At 40.7% G+C, this 25,621-nt stretch overlaps 2 protein-coding genes across 2 annotated transcripts in view; one reads left to right on the top strand and one right to left on the bottom strand.

Annotated features, from left to right (window-relative positions):
• LOC119429085 (plakophilin-4) overlaps window positions 1-1,367 on the top strand; it is a 50,704-nt gene extending 49,337 nt beyond the window's left edge. The window contains exon 9 of the mRNA XM_037696803.1: window positions 1,110-1,367. Coding sequence (XP_037552731.1) covers window positions 1,110-1,367 — 258 coding nt within the window. The remainder of the gene's footprint in view (window positions 1-1,109) is intronic.
• Window positions 1,368-6,908: 5,541 nt separating this feature from the next.
• LOC119428894 (collagen alpha-1(VIII) chain-like) lies at window positions 6,909-11,685 on the bottom strand. The gene is made up of 2 exons (XM_037696588.1): window positions 11,430-11,685; window positions 6,909-9,020 (listed from the first exon to the last, which is right to left on the bottom strand). Exons 1-2 carry the CDS (start codon window positions 11,683-11,685, stop codon window positions 7,072-7,074), a joined length of 2,205 nt encoding a protein of 734 aa, XP_037552516.1. The 3' UTR covers window positions 6,909-7,071.
• Window positions 11,686-25,621: the final 13,936 nt, after the last annotated feature.

The raw sequence follows: 25,621 nt of genomic DNA on the forward strand, positions 1-25,621 counted from the left end.
TTGTGTGAATATCTGATGTTTTAGGTCACATTTATATATATATATATGTGTGTGTGTGTGTGGGGTGGGGGGGTGTAGCTAATCATCTATCTATCTATACACACACACACACACATATATATATATATAAATGTGACCTAAAACATCAGATATTCACACAAGTTCTATAAGTAGATAAAGAGAAACCAGTTAAACAAATGAGACAAAAATATTATGTTTGGTCATTTATTTATTAAGGAAAATTATCCAATATTAGATATTTGTGAGTGGTAAATATATGTAAATCTATGGGATATGCAGTTAATTTGAAGGTGAAATTTGAGTCGGGTGTTTTCAGTGATGATAATGTGTGAGTGGGCACCCTGTTTGATTTAAAGAACAGGATCTATCCAAGTCTGCTCTCTGCAAAGAGGGAGAGAGAGAGGCAGCCATCTTGGATTTTAATGTGACAACCCAATTTTCGATGAGGACCTTTCTTACACCTAGATGCATGTATTACTGTTTTTTTGGTGTTTTTTTTTTTTTTTTTTTTAGATCTTATTACTGCTTTTCTTTTCTATTTTAATACTTTTGTTGGATGTAACTGGGACCCTGTATACATAATTTCATTCCATCAAATGTACCACATGTGGTGGAATGACAAAAGAACCTTGAATCCTTGAATGCAGCCACACACCGAAATGAAAGCCAGTATCTTACTTATTTTTCTAGATATTCTCACAATAACCACAGATGAACAGAAGGTGATTTTAGTTCCCACTCTTTGCTCTGCGACAAAGGACAAAAACATGACTGAAAGGAATTAGTTATGATTATGAGCTCTTAAACTGCATTTACGATGGTATCTCTCTATGGAAAATGTTTGTTCTAAGCAACAGTAGAGGGCGGTGATGTTACTGTGAAGTTACAGGAGCTTTTGAAAAAAATTTTTACAAAACAAAAGTAATTATTTTTTTTTTTTTACTGACAGCACCCTTAAACAATAAATAAATAATAACAGAACATAAATCTGATAACAAGAGACCTTCCAGGGGTTAAATATTGTATATTTCTTTACGAAATCACCACATTGTGTTTATTCCAAAACTAAAACAAATTGTCTCTTGCAGCACGCAGAGCCATTTTACGACGAACCTGACAGGAAAAATTACAACAGCTACAGAATGTACCTGTCGTCCCCACAAGGTTACGGTGAGGACCACTTTGAGGATGAACCAGTCCACCTGATCCCATCCTCACCAGACGGCTTTGTGGGTCAGTCACTCCAGTTCAAAGCTAACACCAACTACGTGGATTTCTACTCCACTACTCGGAGGCCTTCAAACAGGGCGAATAATTTCACCGGCTCCCCCGACTCCTGGGTGTAAATGGACACGGCGTGCTTTACTGTGTGTTTCTGTGTTTGGGGAGTGCACATGTGTGGATGAAGAAGTTGTGGATGCATGTGTGTGTGTGCATTTGTCTTGAAACTGGACTGAAGGACCAGGGCTTGCTTTTTTTTTTAGCAACTTTTGACTAAGTCATCAATGCAGGAACTTTAAATGTTTTTTTTTTGTATTTGTTTGGAGGGGGGTTGTGTGGAAGTGCTGTGAGTAGTTGAGTCTTATCGGCATTAGTCTCCAGTTGATTTTCTTCTTTTTGAAACCCTGGGAGAATTCAGATTGGGGACAGCAATACAATTTTTCTCAAGTTTGTATCAAAGTGGTAGGGAGAGGAGTGGTGGCAGAAGTTATAAAAGACGAGTTTCTGATTTGGAAGTTACAACAAAATTTTGGTGTGAAAGGCAAAACACCGACATCTGCCTACTGTGAGCCCTTGAGCAATGGATGTTTATGTATCCGCCCCCTGGATGCATTGAGAAATTGTGTTCATAAAAGTTATCAACAGAATTGGGGACAACAGGCAGCCCTGGTAGAGTCCAAATCCCACACTGATTTACTACCGGCAATGCAAACTAAACTCTTGCATCGCTTGTATAGGACCAAACAGCCCATAACAATGGGCCCCAATCCCATTTTCACAGAGCACCCCCCACAGGGTACTCCAGTCGAATGCCTTCTCCAAGTCTACAAAACACATGTAGACTGGATGGGCAAACTCCCATGACCGCTTGAGGACCCTAGTGAGGGTAAAGAGCTGATCCAGTGTTCCATGGCCAGGACGGAACCTTCATTGTTCCTCCTGGATCTGAGGTTCAACCAACGATTGGACTCTCCCCTAAAAAGACTTTACCAGGGAGGCTAAGCTTGTGGTACTTTTTTTTTTTTTTTTTGCTTTTCCCATAAATAGTACCGTATTTATAGAGGCTGTCATGTTGTATTTTAGACTCCAATGTCTGTAAGCTCCTACTACTGTCCTACACACTATCTAAGGCACTTTAGTGTTCTTCAGAAGTCCTGGGAAGGTTCATTGTTTGTATTTTAGTTGGTGTAAATGATTATCAGCTCGAGTCCATCCATCCATCCATTATCTGAACCCGCTTTTTCCTTTTAGGATCGCGGGGGTCCAGCAATCACTGTGCGAAAGGTGGTGTACACCCGGGACAGGTCACAAGTCCATCACAGTCAGGTTGAGTCCTTAATGAGAATTTGTCTGATTTTTTTAAATGGGATGTTTTTAAATCACCATTTGTCCAATAATGATTGTTGGCTGTCAGTAGTGAGCATAAACTGTCATCACTAGAATTCATCCTGAAGCTGTGATGTCTGCTTTAGATCAGTAAGTACCCAACTCCTCAGATCTAAGGTCTGACCTTTAAACCAAGACGATGAGAAAGTGTCCCAGTCGTGAAATACAGATAAGATCCTGACTGCTCATAGCACTTCGTACATTGTCCCTTTAAGGTCAAAAACAGTTTCTCCATAAGGGTTATTGAAGAACATTGGTAATATTTTCTCAAATATGCTTCAGTCTTTTTTTTTTTAAGAATGAAAATAGTAACTAAACATGAAAATGGGGTATCTGTTTTTTTTTTTTTTTTTTTGGTAAGGGTGAAATTTTGTTTCCAAACCTGAATGCTTACAAATGGTACAGGTAACACAGGAACGTCATGAAAATGGCTTAGTCAAAAGGTGCATTTAGAAACAGCCCTTCACTGTTAATCGGGGTGTTCGTTAATGTCACTGATTCAGTTTCCTCTCAACAAGTTGGTTCGTTACCATAGATCTCGTCTGCCACTGTCACTCTGAATGCGAGAGAAAGAAGAAAAAAAAACTAGTTGTGAAATTAATGTTTAACAGTAAATCATGTTTTATCCAAACAGGATAAATAATTGTCTAAGAAATTAAGGGATATCATTCCAACATGGTTTGGAGACAAAACCTTTAACGCCTCAGATATGAAGTAAGGACCGTATGTCTTTGCTTCTCATTGGGCCAAAAGTGGAATATTATAAAATGTGTAACTTATTTGTACAGATAGAATTAACTGTCCTGTTCCATTGTTGTATTCAGTGTGTAGAACTTTATATGTGGTTGTGTGCAGAAGACTTTTCTATCATTTATTTAATTATTTTATTGTGACCAAAACAATGAAAACCTCATCTGTCTATTGTTTTAAAAAAGAATAAAATAAATGATGTGCAATGTTACAAAGATGTATAGGGAATAAATATTCTAAAAATTCACTTTGAAGCAGAGCAATTAATGTTGTTATACTGCATTTCCCTTCTCCAAGAAGGAAGCTACTCATTGTTCTCCGTTCCATGACCCCCTATGTCCATGTCTCTGGAGCCCCAGGGGCACACACCAGCCCACAACCCCTTCCATCCTGTGTAGATGCAATCCAGGTACTGGCTTCAGGTAGTATTTTTTAATTGAATTGAATTCAAATCCTTTGTTAATCCCAAAGGGAAATTAAGTATTGTTGTAGCTCATCAGCCTGGTTTCATTCAAGAATTGTTATAGATGCTGATAGTTGTGGACAGGAAGGATCCCCTGCAGAAAATCCAAAGAATCTGGCCACAGATACCGATCCGTCCACCTAGATCCAGCTTGCTGTCAGATCCTGGGCAGCAGGACTGCCTGAATGCCGTGCAGAACTCCTCCCTGAGCGATGGTCATACCTCCCAGCGGTCTGCCGAGCTCCTTGTCGCCACGTACAGACAGTTAAAGGTGCCGGGGGATGACCTTGGTCCTCTCGTTGTCAAGAGCCAAGTTTCCCACCAGTTCCAGGATCTTGGCAGTCGTACTCGAGCACCGCCGCCAGGTTGACGGGAATTTGTCCACGGCACCTCTTTTTCCACTCATTTGGAATTTGGGGCTGTAGTTGAGGTATTTGAGGTTTTGAGATGTTAATCAGCTACGCCTGTTGTTTAAAAAAAAAAAAAAAAAAACGCCTTGTCATGGTTACACATCATAACAAGTGTCAAAAAGTAAAAAGGTTTCAGAAAAAATCCTTCCAACTGCACAACATCCAATACCAGCGGAAATAATTATCAGCAAAAAGCGATTTACATCCAGAAAAAAGAGGAATTTAAGTTTTTAAAGGAACAACTCTAAACGAATGTAACGGAGCTACTCCAACATGCAGCCACCTTGAGCAGTGCAATTCTAGAACCATTTGTTCTTGAACCACTTACTAAGCACTGTCAAACCCACCTAACCACCAGTACCTTTCTTTATGAAATGTTCTCCAAGGGCTTTTATTTCTATTTTGTTCTGATAAATTTTTAAATTTTGTACCAAGATTTGACCCAACATCCTCCAGAGCAGGAGACAGATGTCTAACAGATTGTGCTGCCAGGGCAAACACTTTTTTTTTTGCTTGAAATATTTCAATCTTCTGTGTGGTGTGTCAAAACATCAGCTGATGTTGAACTTGGAACCGTTAGAACCTAAAGCACCTTGTTTTTCATCTACGACATTTTCCACACAACTCCACTCACAATTTCGAAGTTCGAACTTCCAGGCACTAAATCCAGACCCTTTTTATTTTGGAAAGCTGCCAACACTCAATTTTTTTAGAATTATTTTATTCACCTTTGTAAAAAGACATACATTCATTTCAACATATTGTAAGGGAAAACTGCCAAGCCCACAACTGGAAGACACTACCTTTTCTTTTTGAGCAATGACCAATGGTTGGTAATTAAAACTGTCTTTTGTTAAATGTATATTTAACACTAAGTCTAACTGTAATATTCACTCTTAGAAAGACGTGATATTGCACACTTTAGATATACTTATGTGGACCATTGCCTGCCATAGCGATAAAGAGAGAATAACAACTGGACTGAAAAAAACACACCGCCACGGTTTGACAAATGATTACAAAAACTGTCAATGTGGCTATGAGAAAGTACTTGAACCCAAATGTAAATGCTTTTCCAGATTTTTGGCCTCGGATTGTTCAAGATACGCTAATTTAAGTAATCAGTAGTCACAAAAATAAATTATAGAAAATGTTGACTCACAAAAACATCAAAACTACAAATCAAATAAGGCACTTTCACAAAACCGCTCAACAAAAAACAAGTTTGTCTTTAAGCTGCCTCAGATCTTTCATAAATAACTAATCAGTCAACTACGGTGGCCCTGAATGTTAAAACACAACTACAAATTAAGAAATAACATTTGAAAAGTAAGCAAAACCCTTAGAGATGGGAAAAGTGGGAGGTTCAAAAGCCCCATCGTCCAATCAGCTTTATCTCTCGTTTCCCAATGGTCCCACCTCTTCTGGTTTTGCTTATTGTAATGTATTTCTTCAATTGTAATTGCATTTTTTCAAATGTGTTTAATTTCTTGTTGTGGTCTAAACTTCAAGGCCGCCATAGTCAACAGCTCACGCACAGACAAATTAAATATGAGCAAGGTTAGGCAGAAAATGCATACAGATGTCTCGTCATTTTAAAAATGTGACAAATTAACTTGGTTTAGCCGTTGTAGTACTTTTTCTTTTTTGACAGAAGACAAATGGCAGTGGTCAGTGCTTCAGGTTCACGTTCAGGTTCCTCACTTCATTTCTGAAAGCTTGTCTGTGTGGGATGTGGCCAGCTCCATGGGTGATTTTTAAACAGAGGCAACATAAAGACGGACTGGGCGTAGCAATTATTTTGCAGAACTGTTTTGTGAAAGAACCTAAACTTGCATGTTTTTGGTCTGTGGGAGAAAATCAACATTAGTAAAAGTCAAAATTTTGTAAAGTAGTGCTAGAATAATAATAAATAAAATACTATTGCTTGAATTGCGATAATGTTTTTTCAGGTTTGATAAGCCAAAACTTAAGTCTATTGCGATAAACAATAAATCAATATTTACATGATAAATTAATCAACCTCATTTTCATTTATCTGCTTTATCGTTTCTTCGTGTCTCTCTCTTTACTGAAGACACTGGATGACAAAAAGCTCAACTCAAGTGCTTTTCATTGACCCCTTCTTTTCTCTTAAAAAAAAACAAAACAATTTTAACCGTCCAAAATCACGTTAAAAGCAGCTAAGTTGACAAGCTAAGCTATGAGCTAAGCTAACAGGCCGACTTCGAGAAAAAAACCTTTGTCTTGTCAAAGCTCTGTTTGAAAAAAGCTACGCTAAAGAGCTCAAACCACACCGAACATTGGCCATTTTGACAACCGAAAAAGAGAGACAGCCCATGTCCCTCGCATTTTTCCTAGAGACACACTACTCACTCCCTCACTAGCCATCCTTTGGTTCAAACAGTCTTGTACTGCCATCTGGTGGTCAAAAAATGTACAACATGCAAAATATTAACCAACATTTTTTCTTTAATTTGACAATAATTACTATTATATATATTAATAATTATTATTGCCAAATTTCAAACAATATTATTGTTTATCGCAAAAACAATGAATCACCCAGCAAAAATTGCTATTGTGACAGGCTAGTCTCTCGTTTTGTTAGCTTAACAAATTTCTCACCAATTCTCCAAACTGATGTCACTCCATACACTTTCCTTAAATACTTGAATAAATCCAAAGCTCAAAATACCCTTTTAAAATTTATTTTGTCTCCTTTAATTTGCCCTACCTAAACCTCGAGTTTGAAGCAATGTTAGCATTGTTATACTGAATTTTCCATTGATGCATCAAGACTAACGTTCACAAACTTGTTCACATCGAGTACAGTAAATATCCGGAAAAGGTGGAGTGGACATACTGACCAGCATAAAGTCCTGCTGCCTGATCTGATGGTAATTGTACATAAACAGTATCCCCTCTTTGTAAGGGGAGTACAGCACTCCCCGAAGCCTGATCCAGCAACCCTTTCTTGTACTCATCATAAGTGTACATGACTGGCTCGTTGTTTTTCATCAGTGCCACCCAAACGTTACTTCCTTTGCAGTGAACATGATAGGCAAAGTAATAAATTCCTGGTAAGCTACAGGTGAAAATACCAGTTTGTGAATTGTAGTCCTGATTGCCATTGTGCAGGAGTTTATCAAAGATGATGGGAGAACCAACTAGAGGGAATGGATTTGTGAGCTTTGCTGTGAATGCAGGCATTTTCAAGGTGGCTCCGCTGATCTCACCTCCATTCTTTAGTTTTTCGTTGCTTTGACTCTCGTAAGGGCCGCTGTGAGGGAGAATCTGGCCAAGGTCAGGGTATGAAGTGGATAGTCCTGGAGGACCAGGGGGCCCTGGTGGTCCTGGTCGTCCTGGAAGTCCAGGGGGGCCACCGACACCAGGGCTACCTTGAGGACCAATTTGACCAGGGGGTCCAGGGTTTCCCTTCCCAGGATAACCAGGGTTACCTACTGGACCTGCTTCACCTTTATGTCCTGGCAGACCAGGAGGTCCAATTGGTCCCCCTGGTCCTGTAAGTCCAGGAATACCCTGTGGTCCTGGGTGACCTTTGTCTCCAGGTTCTCCTCCCTCTCCTTTTGGTCCTGGTAATCCTGCAGCACCAGGGGCACCAGGTAAACCTCTAAAACCAGTGTCTCCTTTAGGGCCAATGGGCCCTTGTACACCTCTTGGTCCAGGTTGTCCACTGTCTCCTAAACTACCAGGTTGTCCTGGAAGACCTGAAGGTCCCCTATCGCCCTTTGTTCCAGGATTTCCTCTTGGACCTCCATCACCACCCTCTCCTTTTAGTCCTGGGAAGCCAAAATCACCAGGAAGTCCCATTAAGCCTGGTGCACCAGGCATTCCATTAAGCCCAGTTGGACCATTTACCCCTGGAAGCCCTACTTGACCCTTTTCCCCTTTTGAGCCTGATGGTCCTGGAGGTCCAGCTTGTCCCTTGTGACCCTTTGGTCCTGGAAATCCTGTTTTACCATAACCAGGTAAACCAGGGGGTCCAGTTAAACCAGGAGACCCAATTTCACCTTTTCCTCCTGGAAGGCCTTGTTGACCTCTAAACCCATCGTTTCCTGGTTTCCCAATTCCTGGCATCCCTGGAAGTCCTGCTTGGCCTCTTTCACCAGGTTGTCCTGCAAACCCAGGTTCTCCAGGAGGACCTGGTTTCCCTGGTATTCCAGGTTGTCCAGGTAGACCATTAGAGCCAGGTTTACCATTGCCAGGAAGACCTACTTGTCCAGGTGGGCCAGGTGGGCCACTAGGTCCTTTCAAACCTGGAAAACCAGGTATACCAAGTCCTTGTTCTCCTTTTGGGCCAGATGGACCAGGGAACCCAGGTGGGCCGTTTTGACCAGGCTCACCAGAATGGCCTGGAAGTCCCGGCAGACCCTGACCTCCTGGTTTTGATCTTCCAGGGAGTCCAGTGGGACCTGGGAGTCCTGGTTGCCCAATAAGTCCAGGTGGCCCATCTTCACCCACTGGTCCAAGGTCACCTTTTGGACCTGGTAGTCCGGGGCCTCCAGGCTTTCCAGGCAACCCCGGCATACCAGGTTTTCCAACTCCTCTGTAGCCCAGAGGACCAGGGGGCCCTGGCGTTCCTGGCAAACCCGGCATTCCCTGACCTGGTGGCCCAGAAGGGCCCTGTGGACCTGGTGGCCCAGTTGGTCCAGGGGGGCCCTGAATTCCTTGTGGTCCTTCTGGAAAACCTTGTCCATCAGGAAAAGGTAAAGGTGGACCCTTGGCTCCTCTTGGAAAAGTTTGCCCTGTGAACAAATGAAACAGAAATGATGACTCACTTATGAGTTAAATAATGTTTATTCATTTTCTTTATCTACTTCATGTTAATATTTGCAGAGAGCAATTGGCTCTCTCAAGAGACCATTGAGTAAAAGGCCCCGGACAGGTCGCCAGTTCATCACAGCTTCACTTGGAGACAAACAACCATTTGTGCTCACACTTGCACAGTGAAAGTTTAGGGTAGCCATATAAGCTAACTTGCATGCTTTCCAAATATTGGCAGAAACCAGTGCATCAAGAGAAAGGAGAAGGGAAGTCTGAGATCAAACCCTGATTGATGATTGTCATTATTGTATGTTCACATACAATGGCGAAATTATTTCTCTGCATTTAAACCATCACATGTGAGATACACCCACGTGGAGCAGTGGGCAGCTATGTAGGCACCTGGGGAGCAATTGGGGATTGTCTTTCTCAGAGACACCACGACATGTGTGAATGGCTGAGAGTCGAACAGTGACTTTCTGGTCCCAGGCTGGCTGCCCTACCTCTACCCCATCTCGACCCCCATGTGTGTGCATGCAAACCCATGTGTGCACAAAGAAAACTGACCAAAAGTCCACAAAGAAAGGCTCTCTGTGAGGGGTCAACCTACAACCTTCCTGCTGTGTGGCAACGGTGCTAACTAACATTCACCATGCAGCACTTGTGCCATGTCTGTCATAATAATAACCTCGACACATACTATGTTAAACATTTTCAGTTTGTCGTATAATTTTTCGAAAATTTCCATCCATCTATTCTTCATCAGTATGCACACCGTGAGAACCGATCAACTGAGGACGCCATCTCCTCTGTGGTTCACACTGCTCTCACCCACCTGGAGCAGAAGGACTCTTACATCTGTATGCTCTTTGTGGATTTCACGTCTGCCTTCAATACCATGATTCCCCAAACCCTGATTGACAAACTACTCACACTAGGACTAAGCCCATCCATTTGCAACTGTTTGTTCTTAACAAACAGACCGTAGTCAGTGAAGATCCACAACTTCTCTTCCTCCACTATAACCCTCAGCATTGGCTCCCCTCAGGGATGTGTGCTGAGCCCTTTCCTGTTTACTCTGTTCATGTATGATTGTGCACCCACTCATCCAGGCTGTCATATTGTAAAGTTTGCAGATGATACAGTAGTGGTGGGATGCATCACGAGCAACGATGAGTCCAGCTACAGGCAGGAGGTGGAATACCTGGACAGCAAAGAGAATAACCTTCACATCAATGTGAAGAAGACAAAGGAGATAATCGTGGACTTCAGAAGGAACAAACACACCTACACCCCCTTGAACATAAGAGGATCTGCAGTGCAAGTGGTCTCCTGCTACAAGTACTTGGGTGTACACCTGAACAACAACCTCAGCTGGGGCAACAACACCACCAGCCTGATCAAGAAAGCTCATCAGAGACTCTACTTCCTCAGATGGCTGAGACAAGCTGGTCTGGGAAGCTCAGTCCTCACCTCCTTCTACAGGTGTGCAGTGGAGAGCATCCTGTGCTCCAGCATAAACGTGTGGCATGGGAGCTGCACAGCTGCAGAAAGAAAAGCTTTGCAGAGAGTGGTGAAGACTGTTGGAGTCAGCCTCCCCATCATCACAGACATCTGCACTTCTAGATGCAGGAAGATTTAGGCCCTGCATCATGAAGTACCCCACTCACCAAGCACACACACTTTTTGCCCCCCTCCCCTCAGGAAGGAGGTTAAAGAGCATTAAGTGCAGAACCACTAGACTGAGGAACATCTTCTACCCTGAGGCTGTTAGACTCATGAATCTCTAATCAGGATAATCACTGTGAAAAATCACATGTTGCTGCTGATCCGTTTCATGTTGCTGCTGATCTGTTTCATGTTGCTGTGTTCATGCGTTCTCATATGCTCACTCAGACTCGTGTTCGTGCTGCGGTTCGATGTAATGTTTTTATGCTATTGGTGCTTAGTGTATATTTAGTTGTTTTTCTTAGTTAATATCTTAGATCTTGTTACTGTTTTTCTTTTACATTTTATTGTTGGATGTAACTTGGACCCTGTGCACATAATCTCGTTCCACCACATGTACCACATGAGATGCGAATGACAAATAAATCTCTCTGATTCTGATCTTCTTTGCCCACTCTTTGTGCAGAGACACACTTATTTCCAGCAGTCATTGGTGCACTAGCCAGTGTATCTCTTATGCCAATGCCAAGCCCAGGTAATTGGTGAGGGTTGTGTCAGGAAGGACATTTGAAGCAAAAAAACCCTTTTTGCCAAAACTATAATGCGAGTTCATCAAAGCAGGACAGAGTAAGAGGGAGGAGGATGACTCGCTGTGGTGACCCCTGAAAAGGGAAAAGCCGAAAGAAGAAGAAGATTGAGCGAGACGTTTAAAAACAACTCACCTTTGCCCTTCGTCAGTAGCCTTTGTTTTGCCATTTGCAAAGGCAGCTGAGGAAACTCATTTCCATTCTGAGGTAGCAATGGCATTTCATTTCCCAGAAACTGCTGCTGTTGAAACCCGTCGTACTGTGGAATGGGTTGGTGCTGCTGCGGAGGCTGTTTCTGTCCGTAATATGCTCCGCCGTGAACCATGTGTAACAAACACAACTGGAACAGTAAGATGACATGATGGAAAGAGTGGGAAGGTACAGCCACCATTTTCTGCTGTGGAGAAGGAGAAAAAAAAATACAAGTTCAATCTCTCGGCTTTTGCTTTACGTCGAAAACTGTTAACTGATGCATGCAAAGTCTAAAGACGTTGATCAAACTGTTACATTTCTGATTGCTGTTGGGGACAGCAATGAGAAATGTTGTCCCTAACAGGCCTGGAATTGCTGGTAGACCCTGACCTCCATTAACATTGGTTAAGTCATGTGTAACCAATGTTTCTAAGAAAATTTGACAATTTGACATCTCAACGATAAGCGCACACTTTTAAGAACTATAAGATTTAGGCCTGTAGCGATAAACAATAAATCAATTAATCGCATGATGAATGAAAATTATCTACCTCATTTCCATTTATGAGCTTTATTGTTTCTTCGTGTCTCTCTCTTTCTACTGAAGACACTGTATGACAAAAGGCTCAACTCTGGTGCTCTTCACTGTTTTCTCCCTTTCTGTTTTCTCTTTAAAATCTGTTTTAACCGTCCAAAATAGCATTTTGGATTGTTAACAGCAGCTAAGCTGAGAAGCTCAGCTATGATCTAAGGTAACAGGCCGACCTCGGGAATAAACCTCCGTCTTGTCGAGCTCCAAAATTCATGGTTGAAACCCGTGACTTGGTGCAAAAAGTTGTTTTTATCTGCAAAAAGAAGCTGAGAACTTGTTTACTGATTTTTTTAAATTTATTTATTAAAAGCTTTGTGTGAAAAATGCTATGCTAAAGAGCTCAAATCACCGAGCGTCCGCCATGTCACCATATCAGCCCATGTCAAGGGTCCTCCCTCCCATTTTTCACAAAAAGACATGTTGCTCAACTATCCATCCTTTGGGTTAAACAGTCTTATACTGCCATCAGGTGGTCAAAAAAGGTACTACACACCAAACAAATAATTTTTTCTAAAATTTGACATTTAATTATTGTTAAACTTCAAACAATATTATCGTTTATCGCAATAAATCTTGAGACAATTAATCGCCCAGCGAAATTTATTATCGTGACAGGCCTAGTAGATTCAGATTTTGGACCAAGAAGTTAAATGGTTTAAGAGACAAGTGTTGGAGGCACTGCATTAAATGAGAAAAATCTTTAAATGGAGGAGGTCATCTTTGGTTTCAGTACACATGGCATTAGATTTAAATCTGAATAGCTTGTTCCACATCAATGAGCAACTTCATACATGTGAACACAGCATCTCTCATGGGGACAAGGCTACTACTACTTTTTAAAATCCTTTGTGTAAAATGTGATTTCTTAGATTTCTATTTGATATCTCAAATTCAAAATGTTCTGTAATCAATAAGATCCAAGGCTGAGAAAAGGCACAACAAACCCAGAACCATTAACTCTTGAGTCTGCATCCATTATGCCTCTTAAAAAAAAAATAAAAAATCATTTTTTTGAATGAACATGCAAACTGATCAAACATGCTGTGCTGATGAGAACAAAATAAAGTCACTCAACCATGACTTCTTCCAAAATAAAGGCGTTTCAGTTCATTTCTAAGAAATATTTCCACTTCTGTGCTATTAAACAGGCCTCAAGTCCACTGCTAGTACGTGCTTCGTTGTCCTCATACACCCTTGTTTATCTAAAAGCAAATTACATCCTTTATATACAGATAAAATCATATAATCACGAGGCTCTGCTGGGAAGTGGTACGTTTTGAGCAGGATCCCTAACCGTTCAAACATGTTTCGGCTTCAGCGATCTGGAGCGTTCTGCCTAAAGAACTCAGCAAAAATAAATATGAGTGGATGAGTGTACGCTTTCCTCCGCTGTGGTATTTGTATATTTAGTGGATCAAAGCTGTGGAAGGGCTGCAGTTATTAAAGTAGATTTGCTTACATTTTTAGGGAACGGACTCTTAATAAAGTAATCCAAGAGGTATCGAGCTAAGTGTTTCCAGTGGAACGTTTCCAGATATTTATTCACACAAAGTACTGCAACAAATTCAAACAGCAAAATCCCAATATTAGTTATCAACAATGGTCATTTTCTCAACCGTTTGATTTTAGTTGCTTGACAAAGTCATTAAATCCAACATTTACATTTCAACCTTCTTTTTATGTTCTAGCAGTTTGGCTAGTTAATAATCTGAAAAAAGGGACAATATTGTGCGTTTTTTTTTTTTGTTTTAAACTGACACATTTTCATCCCGTGTCCCATCCTCTTTAAACCACTATAGATTCCCACCTTGCAAAACAAGTGAAGGACGTGAGTCCTTCTGAACTTTACCAAATGTGCCCGTTTTCCCTCTTGAAGGTGCTTTCCAGGGTCGGGTGGCGTTCGACCCAGCCTGAATACGTGCAGTCCTTTGGGGCTCTGTGAAAATAATAAATTCAGCTTGATGATTGTCATCTGGATCAGACACACAACTTACACTGTAGCATTATTTGATAGGAAACTAATTTTAGGGGAGTAAGTGTAATGGACGATGAGACAAGAGGGCCTTATTGCTTTGATTATGTGAACAATAATTAGTGCTGAATGTCTCCTCATGTTCAGATTCAGGTTGGTCTCAAAACCTTTTTCATCTTGTAGCTTAAAACCTGTTAAGATGACTTAATTACTGAAATCTCCACCTGCGCCAACAATTTAATGTTCTGTCCTGATTACATAGAATCCATAATTGGGTCATCTTTTTGTACATCTTAAATAATAAGAATTTTGCATGTTTTTTTTTGTTTGTTTGTTTTTCTTAAATAGGCCTGTCACAATAAAAATAAATAAATTAATCGCATGATAAAAAAAATTTATCCACCTTGTTTTCATTTATCGCCTTTAGCGTTTCTTCGTCTCTCTCTTTCTACTGAAGACACTGGATGACAAAAGGCTCAACTCCGGTGCTCTTCACTGACCCCTCCCTTTCTCTTTAAAATCTGTTTTAATTGTCAAAAATCATGTTTTTGGACGGTTCAAAGCAGCTAAGCTACGAGCTAAACTAACAGGCCAACCTCGGGGAAAAAACCTCCATCTTGTTGAAGTGCCAAAATTCACGGTTGAAACCCGTGCCTTTGTGCAAAAAGTTGTATTTCCCTGCAAAAAGAAGCTGAGAACTTAAAAATGTCCATGCTCAATAATCCAGGATTACAATCCAACAATTTTCAGTCAGATCATCTGGACAGTTTCTTTTTTTGGCTGAAACGTTTCACCTTCCATCCGGAAGGCTTCATCAGTCAAGGAAACACACAACTGATTCTTCCCCAAACAGCTTACTCCAAAGTGGAACAAACCAGTTATGTTGGTGCTAAGATGGTGTCTTTGGCACGCCCCCTCCTCTTGTGCCGTCCCTCTTCCTTGTTGACAATCATGTCAAACTGGTTCAAAACCAAAAAGGTCCATGCTCAATAATCCAGGTATACAATCCAAAAATTTTCAGTCAGGTCATCTGGACAGTTTCTTTTTTTACTGAAACGTTTGCCAAAGACACCATTTTAGCACCAATATAACTGGTTTGTTCCACTTTGGAGTAAGCTGTTTGGGGGAAGAATCAGTTTTGTGTTGTGCGTTTCCTTGACTGATGAAGCCTTCCGGAAGGTGAAACGTTTCAGCAAAAAAAGAAACTGTCCAGATGACCTGACTGAAAATTGCTGAAGCTGAAAACTTGTTTTTATTAAAAGCTTTGTGTGAAAAATGCTATGCTAAAGAGCTCAAACCACACAGAGCGTCTGCCATTTTGAGAACCGATAAAAAAGAAAGACAAACAGCCCATGTCACATCAAGGGGCCTCCCTCCCATTTTTCTTAAAGAGACACGCTGCTCGCTCCCTCCCTCACTATCCATCCTTCAGTTCAAACCGTCTTATACTGCCATCCGGTGTTCAAAAAAGGTACTATACTCAAAACAAATTAAACATTTCTTCTTAAATTTGGCAATAATTACTAATTATTGTCAAATTTCAAACAATAGTATCAATAGTTTATCGCAATAATTTCTGAGACAATTAATCGCCCAGCAAAATTTGTTATTGTGTCAGGCCTAATCTTAAAGTATCTTGTTGCTATGGTTTATTTCCGTTTTCCATCACATGGTTGGAATTAATCTCAATCATATTTGCTTTATTGCTCAAAGTCATTAAAATTTTTCATTCAGGAATTTTGAATCAGGGCTTACGGACTGTTCAGTTCCTAAACAAGTGTTGCAAGAGTTTGATGCATAAGTCTGTTTTAAGTGCTCTATAAATAAAATGGTATGGTATGGTATGGTATAAGTCGGCCCACTTCAGGGTGGGAGTTGGACTCCGCCAGGGCTGCTTGTTGTCACCGATTCTGTTCATAACATTTATGAACAGAATTTCTTGGTGCAGCCAGGGGGCGTAGGGATTCTGGTTTGGTGGCCTCAGGATTCCATCTCTGCTCTTTGCAGACGATGTGGTCCTGTTGACATCATCGAGCCGTGAGCTTCAGCTCACACGGGAGCAGTTCGCAGCCAAGCGTGAAGCAGCTGGGATAATCATGGGATGGGATCAGCACCTTTAGATCTGAGGCCATGGTCCTGAACCGTAAAAGGGTGGATGGCTCTCTTCAGGTCGAGGGTGAGGTTCTACCTCAAGTGGAGGAGTTCAAGTATCTCGGAGTTTTGTTACGAGTAGAGCGTGAGATTGACAGATGGATCGGTGCAGAACTGCAGTATTGCGGACTCTGTACTGGTCCATTGTGGTGAAGAGAGAGCTGAACTGTAAGGCCAAACAATTTGGTTTCCAAGATTCTACAGAGAAAGTTTATTCCCAAGTGGAAAACAATCTTCGCAGGTGTGCATGTCCCAGTAAATTCTCCCCGAAGGCCAGACCGTGCAATGCTCAGATAAAACAGTTCAGTCTCAGACTCTACAAGCCTCAGGTTAAAAGTAGGTAACAAAAGTAGGTTAGTGAAAGTTTGGCAAGGGACTGTGATGAAGCCTAAACTTGGTTGTTTGGGGAATCTCTTTTTTTCCACGACAAGCTCATGAGAGCACAATTAGAAAAACAGTCAACAAGTATGACTTATTTAATAAAATTGCAAGATAACTTTTTTGTTTAGAAAAGTTTTCATTTAAAAAAGACCGAACGAACACAACCAAAATGGCAACACATCTGAAGAGAACTAAAAAAAAAAAACAATACCGAGTGTCAGCACAGTGGTGGAGGGCTGATGGTTTGGGCTCCTTGCAGTAATTGAGTTGACCTAAACTCCTCTGTAGACCAAATAATTCTAGAGTCTAATGTGAGGACATCGTCCAAGAGCTGGAGCTTGGGCCAAACTGGGTCCAATGATCCAAATACAACAGCTAATCTACAACAGAACGGCTCACAAAGAAAAGAATCAAAGATCCAGTCAAAGGCCAGAACCTGAATCAGACTGAAACGCTGTGGTGGGACCTTCAGAGAGTTGAGCAGAAACCTCAATGAACTGAAGCAACGCTGGAAATAAGAGTGGGCCAAAATTCCTCCACAACCATGCGAGAGCCTAAGGGAGAATACAAAATCGTAGGTGCCGTTCTTTAAGCCGTTTCTCAAATTTACACAATTTTTCCTCAGACTCAAGGAACACCAAAAGTGTAGCTTGAAAAGTAGCTGGTAATCATCAGTTAAAAATGTCCTCAGCAAGAATAAATCTGATCAGGCAAGTAGCACGAGCAGCAGATTAAAGACAAATGCATTTCCTGCAAAAATGCAGTGTGAATGATTATTGCAGAACTTGCTGAAAAAAACAGCTGAAGCTGACTAAAAATAATTCTGAAATGTATCTGAAATGGAAGAACAAGCATAAATAGCATAAGAAAGCAGAAAGAACACCAAAAAATAGGAAATTAGCACCAAAAAAAAGGGCCAAAAAGTATCTGAAAATGCAAAGCTTAAACTACCAGAAGGAAGTGAAAAGAGCTGAAAAATGGAATTAGCTGAAAAAGCAAAAAATAGCATAAAAACAGCTAAATAAAAGCTGAAATAGCAGAAAAAAGCTGAAAGAGAATAACAAGCTGAAATTAGTTGAAGTTAATTAGGCTGAAAGTAGCAGAAATAATCACAAAAAATCTAGAATTTTTATGAAAACAGCCGAAATAAGCTTAAAAAAGCAATAGAAAGCAGAAAGAACATGTTTGCCCAATTAGGCTGAAAGAAGCACAAGAAAACTATCTGAAAAAAGCTGAAATCAGCAACAACAAAAAAACAGCTGAAAAGTAGCTAAAAAAGCAGAAAGAAGTTGAAATTACTAAAAGGACGTTGAAAAAATGTTGAAATGATTACAATAAATGTGGAATTCCACATGTATTGCAATCATTTCAAAATTTTTAGCTGAAAAGGCTAAAATTAGCATACAAACAGCTAAATATCAAATAATAAGCTACATAGTAGCCAAAATAGCAGAAAAAGCTGAAACTTGCATAAATCAGCTGAAAGGTGCATAACAAGCTGAAATTAGCAGAAAGAAGTTAGAAGAAACACAAAAGTGTTGTAGTTAGCTAAAAGAACCTAAAATGAAGACAAAACAGCTGAAATTAGCTGAATTTCTTTTTTTTACAATTGCACAAGGAAGCTGAAAGAAGCTGAAGCAGAACAAAATGTGAAAGGAGCAGTAAAAAGTTGTAAACAGATCTAAAGATTTGAAGGAGGTAAAATGAGCTCAATTCATTTTATATGAGAAAAAAAAAATGGCAGAAAAGGCTAAATATTTCAAAAAGCAAAAGTTGAACCAATACCAAAAGTCATAGCAGGACTGTCCTGAAAGAGCTGAACGTTTTGATTTATGATTGAAATAGCACAAAAATTGTGAAACGAGAAAGATTTACAAAAACATACAGAAGAAAAATGGATCACAATAGTGTGAATGCTTTATAAACATTCACACAAGAGAAGGTCGCTTTGCTTGAAACTTAACATTTCTTGTTCGTCAAGCCGTAACAAGCTGAATATAAGCTTAAATGCTTATATTTAATATGTCAGTGTTTCATGCTTGGGCGTGGTAAATTGAAATAAATCGGACACCTCTGCGTCTCTCGTCTAACTGCAGCTCTCTTTGCCAACGCAACCCCAGCTCGGTGACCAGCCGAGTCTTTCATCACCTCCAGCCCTGCTTTGAAAAGAATCAAATTTCCATTCCTGCGTCGTGTCGCGCAGCTGACTGCTTCCAGATGGACCCGACTCCACCGCTCCAAACGCAAACGATAAAGGAGCAGAGGCGCGTCATCGCTCACAGACACGGTGCCAGTCTTGGTTACTCGTGGTCGGGCCTGAAGTTTGTGCTTTCTTTTCCAACAAGGACGAGGCTAATGGGGAACATCATCACCTGCACGTTGGGCAACAATGAAAAACATTTTATCTGTAATGATGATTAGTTTGAAGATTTGAGCTAAAACCACGATTCCTATAGCAAAATCCCAATCACTGCAAGTACAAATATCTGGACAGAAAATTCATTTAAAAAGCAGCTTAAGTCCTAAAAACAAAAGAAACAAAGCAGCTAAGACCTTCAGAAAGAGTAGAACCTTGATCAACACCACTTTAAAATGACTGCAAAACAGTCTGGCTAGTTTTGTGCAAAAATCTTCAGCCGGCCCTCATGTTGCCGTTTGCTTCCTCAATTCAGCCGTCACTGAGGCAGGTGGACCAGCAGAGGGCGCTAAAGCTTAGTGGTGAGATTAATAAAAGTCATGAAGTAAAAAATGCTGTAATTTCTGACTGTTTCTTGCGAATTGTGTTTTGTAATTTCCACATTCTGTACCCAACGCTCCCACTCCTGTCCACGCTAGGATTTATCCCATTGAATCAAAAATAACCGTGACCCGATGAATCCTTCTAGACTTAAACAACAATTAGGGATTTTGGTTTAATTTGAATAAATGGTGCTACTTCTTTCACACTTCATCTCTCTGCAGGTATTTTCATGGACCGAACAGATTTAGTTCCTATAAACAGCAGATTTTTTTCTAACCCTTCGACACGTGCATGGTGTGACGCGTTCGCTCTGTTGTGATCCATTTTTCTTCTGTACGTTTTTCAGCATCTTTCTCGTTCCACAATTTTTGTGCTATTTCAACAAATCATAAATCAAAATATTCAAAGGTCGTTTAGGAGAAGGGTGCCATGACTTTTGGTATTGGTGCAACTTCAGCTTTTTGAAATATTTAGCCTTTTCTGCCACTTATTTCTTCATAGAAAATGAATTGAGCTCATTTTACATCCTTCAAATATTTAGATCTGTTTACAATCTTTTACTGCTCCTTTCACATTTTGTTCTGGTTCAGCTTCTTTCAGCTTCCTTGTGTAAATTTAAACTTTTCTCAGCTACTTTCAGCTAACTGTAGCTGTTTTGTGCTCCTTTCAGCTTATTTCTGTAAGTTTCAGCTTTTTCTGATATTTCAGCTACTATTCAACTGTTTATCCTGATGCATGCTCAATAATCCAGGTAGAAAAATCTAAAAAAGTTAAATCTGGTCCTCTGGTGCCTGCAGTCAACCTACTTCACATATGGGGAGCAATATTATAGGCAGAAACATGGGTGTGCTATGGGGTCTCCAGTTTCTCCTATTGTTGCCAACCTGTACATGGAGGAGGTAGAAAAGAGAGCCTTGACGTCCTTTTCAGGGACACCACCAAGTCATTGGTTCAGGTATGTTGACGACACCTGGGTTAAAATTAAATCTCAGGAAGTCCAACATTTTACTGACCACATCAACTCTGTGGATAAATATATCAAGTTCACACGAGAAGATGTAAAAAATGGCAGGTTGGCTTTCTTGGACTGTGAGGTCTCAGTCTCTGATAGAGGACATTTGCAAACTGAGGTGTACCGCAAACCCACCCACACAGACCAGTATTTGCAGTTTGACTCCCATCACCCTTTGGAGCACAAGTTAGGAGTCATCAGGACTCTGTACCACAGAGCAGACAGCGTCCCCACTAGCTCAGGAGCCAGGCAGAAGGAGAAATCCCACACAAGACAGGCTCTAGAGCAATGTGGATATCCTAACTGGGCCTTCCTGAAAGCAGAGAAGAAACCCAAACAGGACTCCAGTCAGCCATCAGGTGAAAAGGAGGAACCCAGACCCAGACCAGTGGTCATTCCGTATGTTGAGGGGGTATCAGAGAAACTGAGACGTTTATTTTCTAAACATAACGTCCCAGTGGCTTTTAAACCCCAAAATACATTACGGCAAAGACTGGTTCATCCCAAAGATCCAGTCCCCCGGCACAAACAGAGTAATGTTGTGTATGCTGTTCAGTGTCAGGAGGGCTGTGATCAGTCTTACATCGGGGAAACTAAACAGCCACTGGCCAAAAGGATGGCCCAGCACAGAAGATCAACATCATCAGGCCAGGACTCTGCGGTCTACACTCATCTCCAGGCCAGCGGTCACTCTTTCAGGGATGAAGATGTTCACATCCTGGACAGAGAGGAACGATGGTTTGAGAGAGGAGTAAAGGAGGCCATCTTTGTGAAAAGAAATCGTCCATCATTAAACAGGGGTGGAGGCCTCCGGGTTCAACTGTCCCCCTCTTACAATGCTGTGATTGCTAGTATCACTCAGCCCTCTGTGAACAGTAAACAGCCATCAGTGTGCTAATGATCCATTGTTAGGCTGATGGTCCTTCTTGAGCATGTGATCAGCTGGTTTTGGTTGTCAGCAGCAAAACTGGTTGATCCACTCTGAGAAGGTGCTATTTAAGAGACTGAGCTGAATACAGCTCCTCAGACTGAGGAAGTGTCTCGGATGAGAGACGAAACGTTTCTACATTTTCTACATTTTTTTGTTGATTTGCTTTGTTTTGTTTTTTTTTGAATGTCCAGAGGACCAGATTTAACTTTTTTATATTCAACTGTTTATTGCTCATTTTAGCTTTTTCAGCTTATTTCATTTTTAGCACTCATTTCAACTTTTTTTTTAGCCTGCAAACATTCCTTCTGTTAATTTAAGCTTCTTTCTGCTTTTTCAGCTGCTTTTCAGCTTTTTTGTTGTTGCCAATTTTAGCTTTTTTCAGACAATTAACTTTTTTGGTGCTTATTTCTGCTTCTTTCAGCCTAATTGGGCAAATTTGTTCTTTCTGCTTTCTTCTGCTAATTTAAGCTTGTTCTATTTTTTCAGCTACCTGTTTAGCTTTTTTGTTTGTCAATTTCAGCAGTTTTCACATAAATTCAAGTTTTTCTTGGTAATTTCTGCTACTTTCAGCCTAATTACCTTTTTTCTGTCACGTTCAGCTTTTTTCTGCTAGTTTAAATTTTTTCAGCTACTATTTAGCTGTTTTATGCTAATTTTTAGCCTTTTCAGCTAATTCTACATTTTTTGCACTCATTTAAACCTTTTTCAGCCTAATTCAACAAAGTTGTGCTTGCTCCATTCCTTCTGTTATTTTAAGCTTCTTTCAGCCTTTTCAGCTGCTTTTCAGCTTTTTTGTTGTTGCCAATTTCAGCTTTTTTCAGATAATTTTAAATTTTTGTGCTTATTTCAGTCGAAATGGACACAGTTGTGCTCTCTCCACTTCCTCCTGGTAATTTAATCTTCTTTCTGCTTTTTTAGCTACTTTTCAGGTTTTTTTTTTTTTTTGGTTGTTTTTTTGGGGTTGCTGCTAATTTCAGCTTTTTTTCAGATAATTTCCACTTTTTTGCATTAATTTCTGCTTCTTTCAGCCTAATTGGGCAAACATGTTATTTCTGCTTTTTTCTGCTAATTTAAGCTTGTTCTACTTTTTCAGCTACATGTTTAGCAGTTGTTGTTTTTTTGCCAATTTCAGCTGTTTTCACGTAAATTCTAGTTTTTCTTGGTAATTTCTGCTACTTTCAGCCTAATTAAATTATTTCTTATAATTTCAGCTCGTTATGCCACTTTCAGCTTATTTCTGCTAGTTTCACTTTTTTCAGCTACCATTTAACTGTTTTATGCTAATTTTAGCTTTTTCAGCCAATTCTGCATTTTTTGCACTCATTTAAACCTTTTTCAGCCTAATTCACCAAAGGTGTGCTCTCTCCATGTCTTGCTGGTAATTTAAACGTCTTTCTGCCTTTTAAGCTACTTTTCAGCTTTTTTGCTAATGTCATTAATTTTTCAGAAAATTCATACTTTTTTGTGCCAATTTCTGGTCATTTAAGCCTAATTCAGCATATATGTGTTCTTTCTCCTTTTTTATACTAATTTAGGCTTATTCTTCCAGTTCAGCTGCATTTCAGACATTTTTTAGTTAATTTCAGCTGTTTTTCAGCAAGTTCTTCTGCATTCACACTGCATTTTCGCAGGAAATGCAGTTGGATTTTACATTCACCTCCACCTCTCCGCCTCTCTCCCACCGCCTCACCCGTCTCCCTGACAGATTTTTCCTCTCCTGCAGTTCTGCGAACCACAAGTCACCGAATGTCTGCCCACAATTTTCATCTCAGGCAAAAAGAATCGCACCAGGAGGAAAATTATTTTCCTATTAGCCTTTGAGTTCTGTCAAAACAAAGTATCTGATGTCAATGGATAGCAGCGACTCAGCTTTATACTTTTATACGAGTTTATGGGGTTTATTTTGCACGACATGTTCCACTCGCTCACACAGCGGGAAAGAAACACTTCTGAGGCTTTTAGCTCTTAGTTTAGAGCTCACTGATTCAAAGTTTTTGCCTGAATATTGTCTGGTTTTGCCACATTCTTTCATGTTTGTACTGGCTGTCAAATGGAAGTATCTCTGAGAGAATGAATATTTGCGTAGGCAATAACAACGCTTGGCCAATAACCAGATCTGATAACCGATACCATGATAAAACCACAGACGCCACGGGAGAATTTTGCAGTTTTCAGCCGCATAAATATATTTGAGCAAACCGTGTAAATAGGTAAAAACCAGCCCAAACCAAAGACGCCACAGAATGTCTCCTCATATCAGTATTTAAATAAAGCATGCTGGATCTCACGTGTATAAAATTGATTTTTAGCACAGATTTTATGCATTTTATGTTGAAATTCATTGTACAGTTTCACCTCCACTCTACACAGCAGGCTTCATTTAAACCACGCTGAGGTGCAAAACAGGCTAAATTTAAAGTCACGATTCCAGCAAACGCCTCATTATAAAAATAAACAACTAGATTAAGATCAAAGTTCATGCTCAATAATCCAGGTACAAAAAAAATCCAACAAAATTCAATCAGGTCACCTGGACGGGTTTTTTTTTTTTTTGTTTTCATTTTTTGGAGACGTTTTGTCTTTCATCCAAAGGACTTCATCAGTCCGAGGAGCCACAAACAAACTCAGTTCTACAAGCAGCACATTCACATAGTGGACCAACCAGTTTGATGGCGATAAGATGGTTTCTGGAGCCCGCCCTCTCCCCCGTCGACTCCTCTGAGGCAGCCATAACCAAAGTGGTTCAAAACTGACTGAACTTTGTTGGATTTTTTTTTTTTTTTTACATAGAACACAAACTTTTTGAGGGAGTGGTGGCACAGAGGTTAGAGAAAGTGAGCCTGTGATCGGAAGACCGCAGGTTCAACTCCCTGTACCGACAACATCAAAAATGTGGGTGGGATAGGTGAAACACCCACGCCTGTCTCCTCCCTCATTTGCCCTACTCTGGGCCCTTGAGCAAGGCCCTTAACCTCCACCATCTGCTCCCACGGGTGCCCCAGATAGCAGCTCTCTGCTCCACACAGAGGGCTGTGGTAGCTCAGTGGTCTGTGGTTGCGTCAGGAAGGGCATCCGGCATAAAAATAAATGCCACGTCTTTGTGCAAGTTAGTTCACTGTGACCCTGAAATAGCCGAAAGAAGAAAAAAGAAGACATGGAGCATGAACTTTGATGTTTTGAACCACTTTGGCTATGGCTGCCTCAGAGGAGCCGACAGGGGAGAGGACAGGCCCCAGGAACCATCTTATCACCAGCAAACTGGTTGGCCCACAATGTGAGTGTGCTGCATGTGGGACTGTGTTTGTCAGAGCTCCTTGGACTGATGAAGTCTTTTGGATGAAGGACGAAACGTCTCAACAAAAAAAGAAACTGTCCAGATGACCTGACTGAACTTTTTTGAGTTAGATAAAGGGTTTTCTCTTAAAAATAAAAGTGTGCATGAAATGCAAAGAAGTTTCCCTTGCAGCCTCTTCAATACCTATAAGAGGTAAGCACAGTAATAACTAGTAGTACCAACACTAGTAACAATACTATTATTTCTACTAGTACTACTATACTGACACTAATAGTTCTGGAACTGGTGATAGAATAAAACATTAAAAGATGTCAACTCTCGTGCTGTATTAAAAGCCACTGAGTACAAACGTGCTTTAAAAAACACCAAAAGTTGAAGCCCGTCTAGAACGGAGGGGCTGCTGAAAAGTTGCACTTTGAAAGGGTAAGCATTTTCAGGCCAAGACGTTTTTGAAGAATTTTTATGAAGTGTGGAAAAAAAATGCAAACGCGGTCGCTGTGAAATGCAGATTTGAAGCACGTATTGGTTTTAAATCAGACTCTTTCTGGCTGTCCGGCTGTGGGATCTGAACCCAGAACGCCCAGGTTGACGGCAGAACCCATCAGTAAGTAACAACAAAGTCCATGCTCAATCAGTATGTATTTGCTGTGAGAAGTGTACGGTTTGCTTATGTAGCGTTATTACAAGCTGACTCGCGGGCGTTGCTCCAGTCAAAATAAGTGACAGTAGAGGCAGCACTGGATGAGAAATAAAAACAGCTTGGTATTAGTGGAGCATTTGGATTTTTATTGACCGCTGACTGGAGATCTCTTAAGTCTCTGAAGACTTCCATTCTGGGGGTCGCTAGTGCCCATGTCCGGGTATCACCGTGCGAGAGGCGGGGGACACCCTGGACAGGTTTCCAGTCCATCACAGGGACACACAGAGACAAACGAGACAAACAACCATTCAACACTCTCTCGCTCACACCTAGGGACCATTTTAGAGTTACCAATCAGCCTAACGTATGTTTTTGGTCTGTGGGAGGAAACCGGAGTACCCGGAGAAAAACCACGCTGTAG

The sequence above is a fragment of the Nematolebias whitei genome, chromosome 23, assembly GCF_014905685.2.
Source record: "Nematolebias whitei isolate Nwh7 chromosome 23, NemWhi1, whole genome shotgun sequence".
NCBI classification, from domain to species: Eukaryota; Metazoa; Chordata; class Actinopteri; order Cyprinodontiformes; family Rivulidae; genus Nematolebias; species Nematolebias whitei.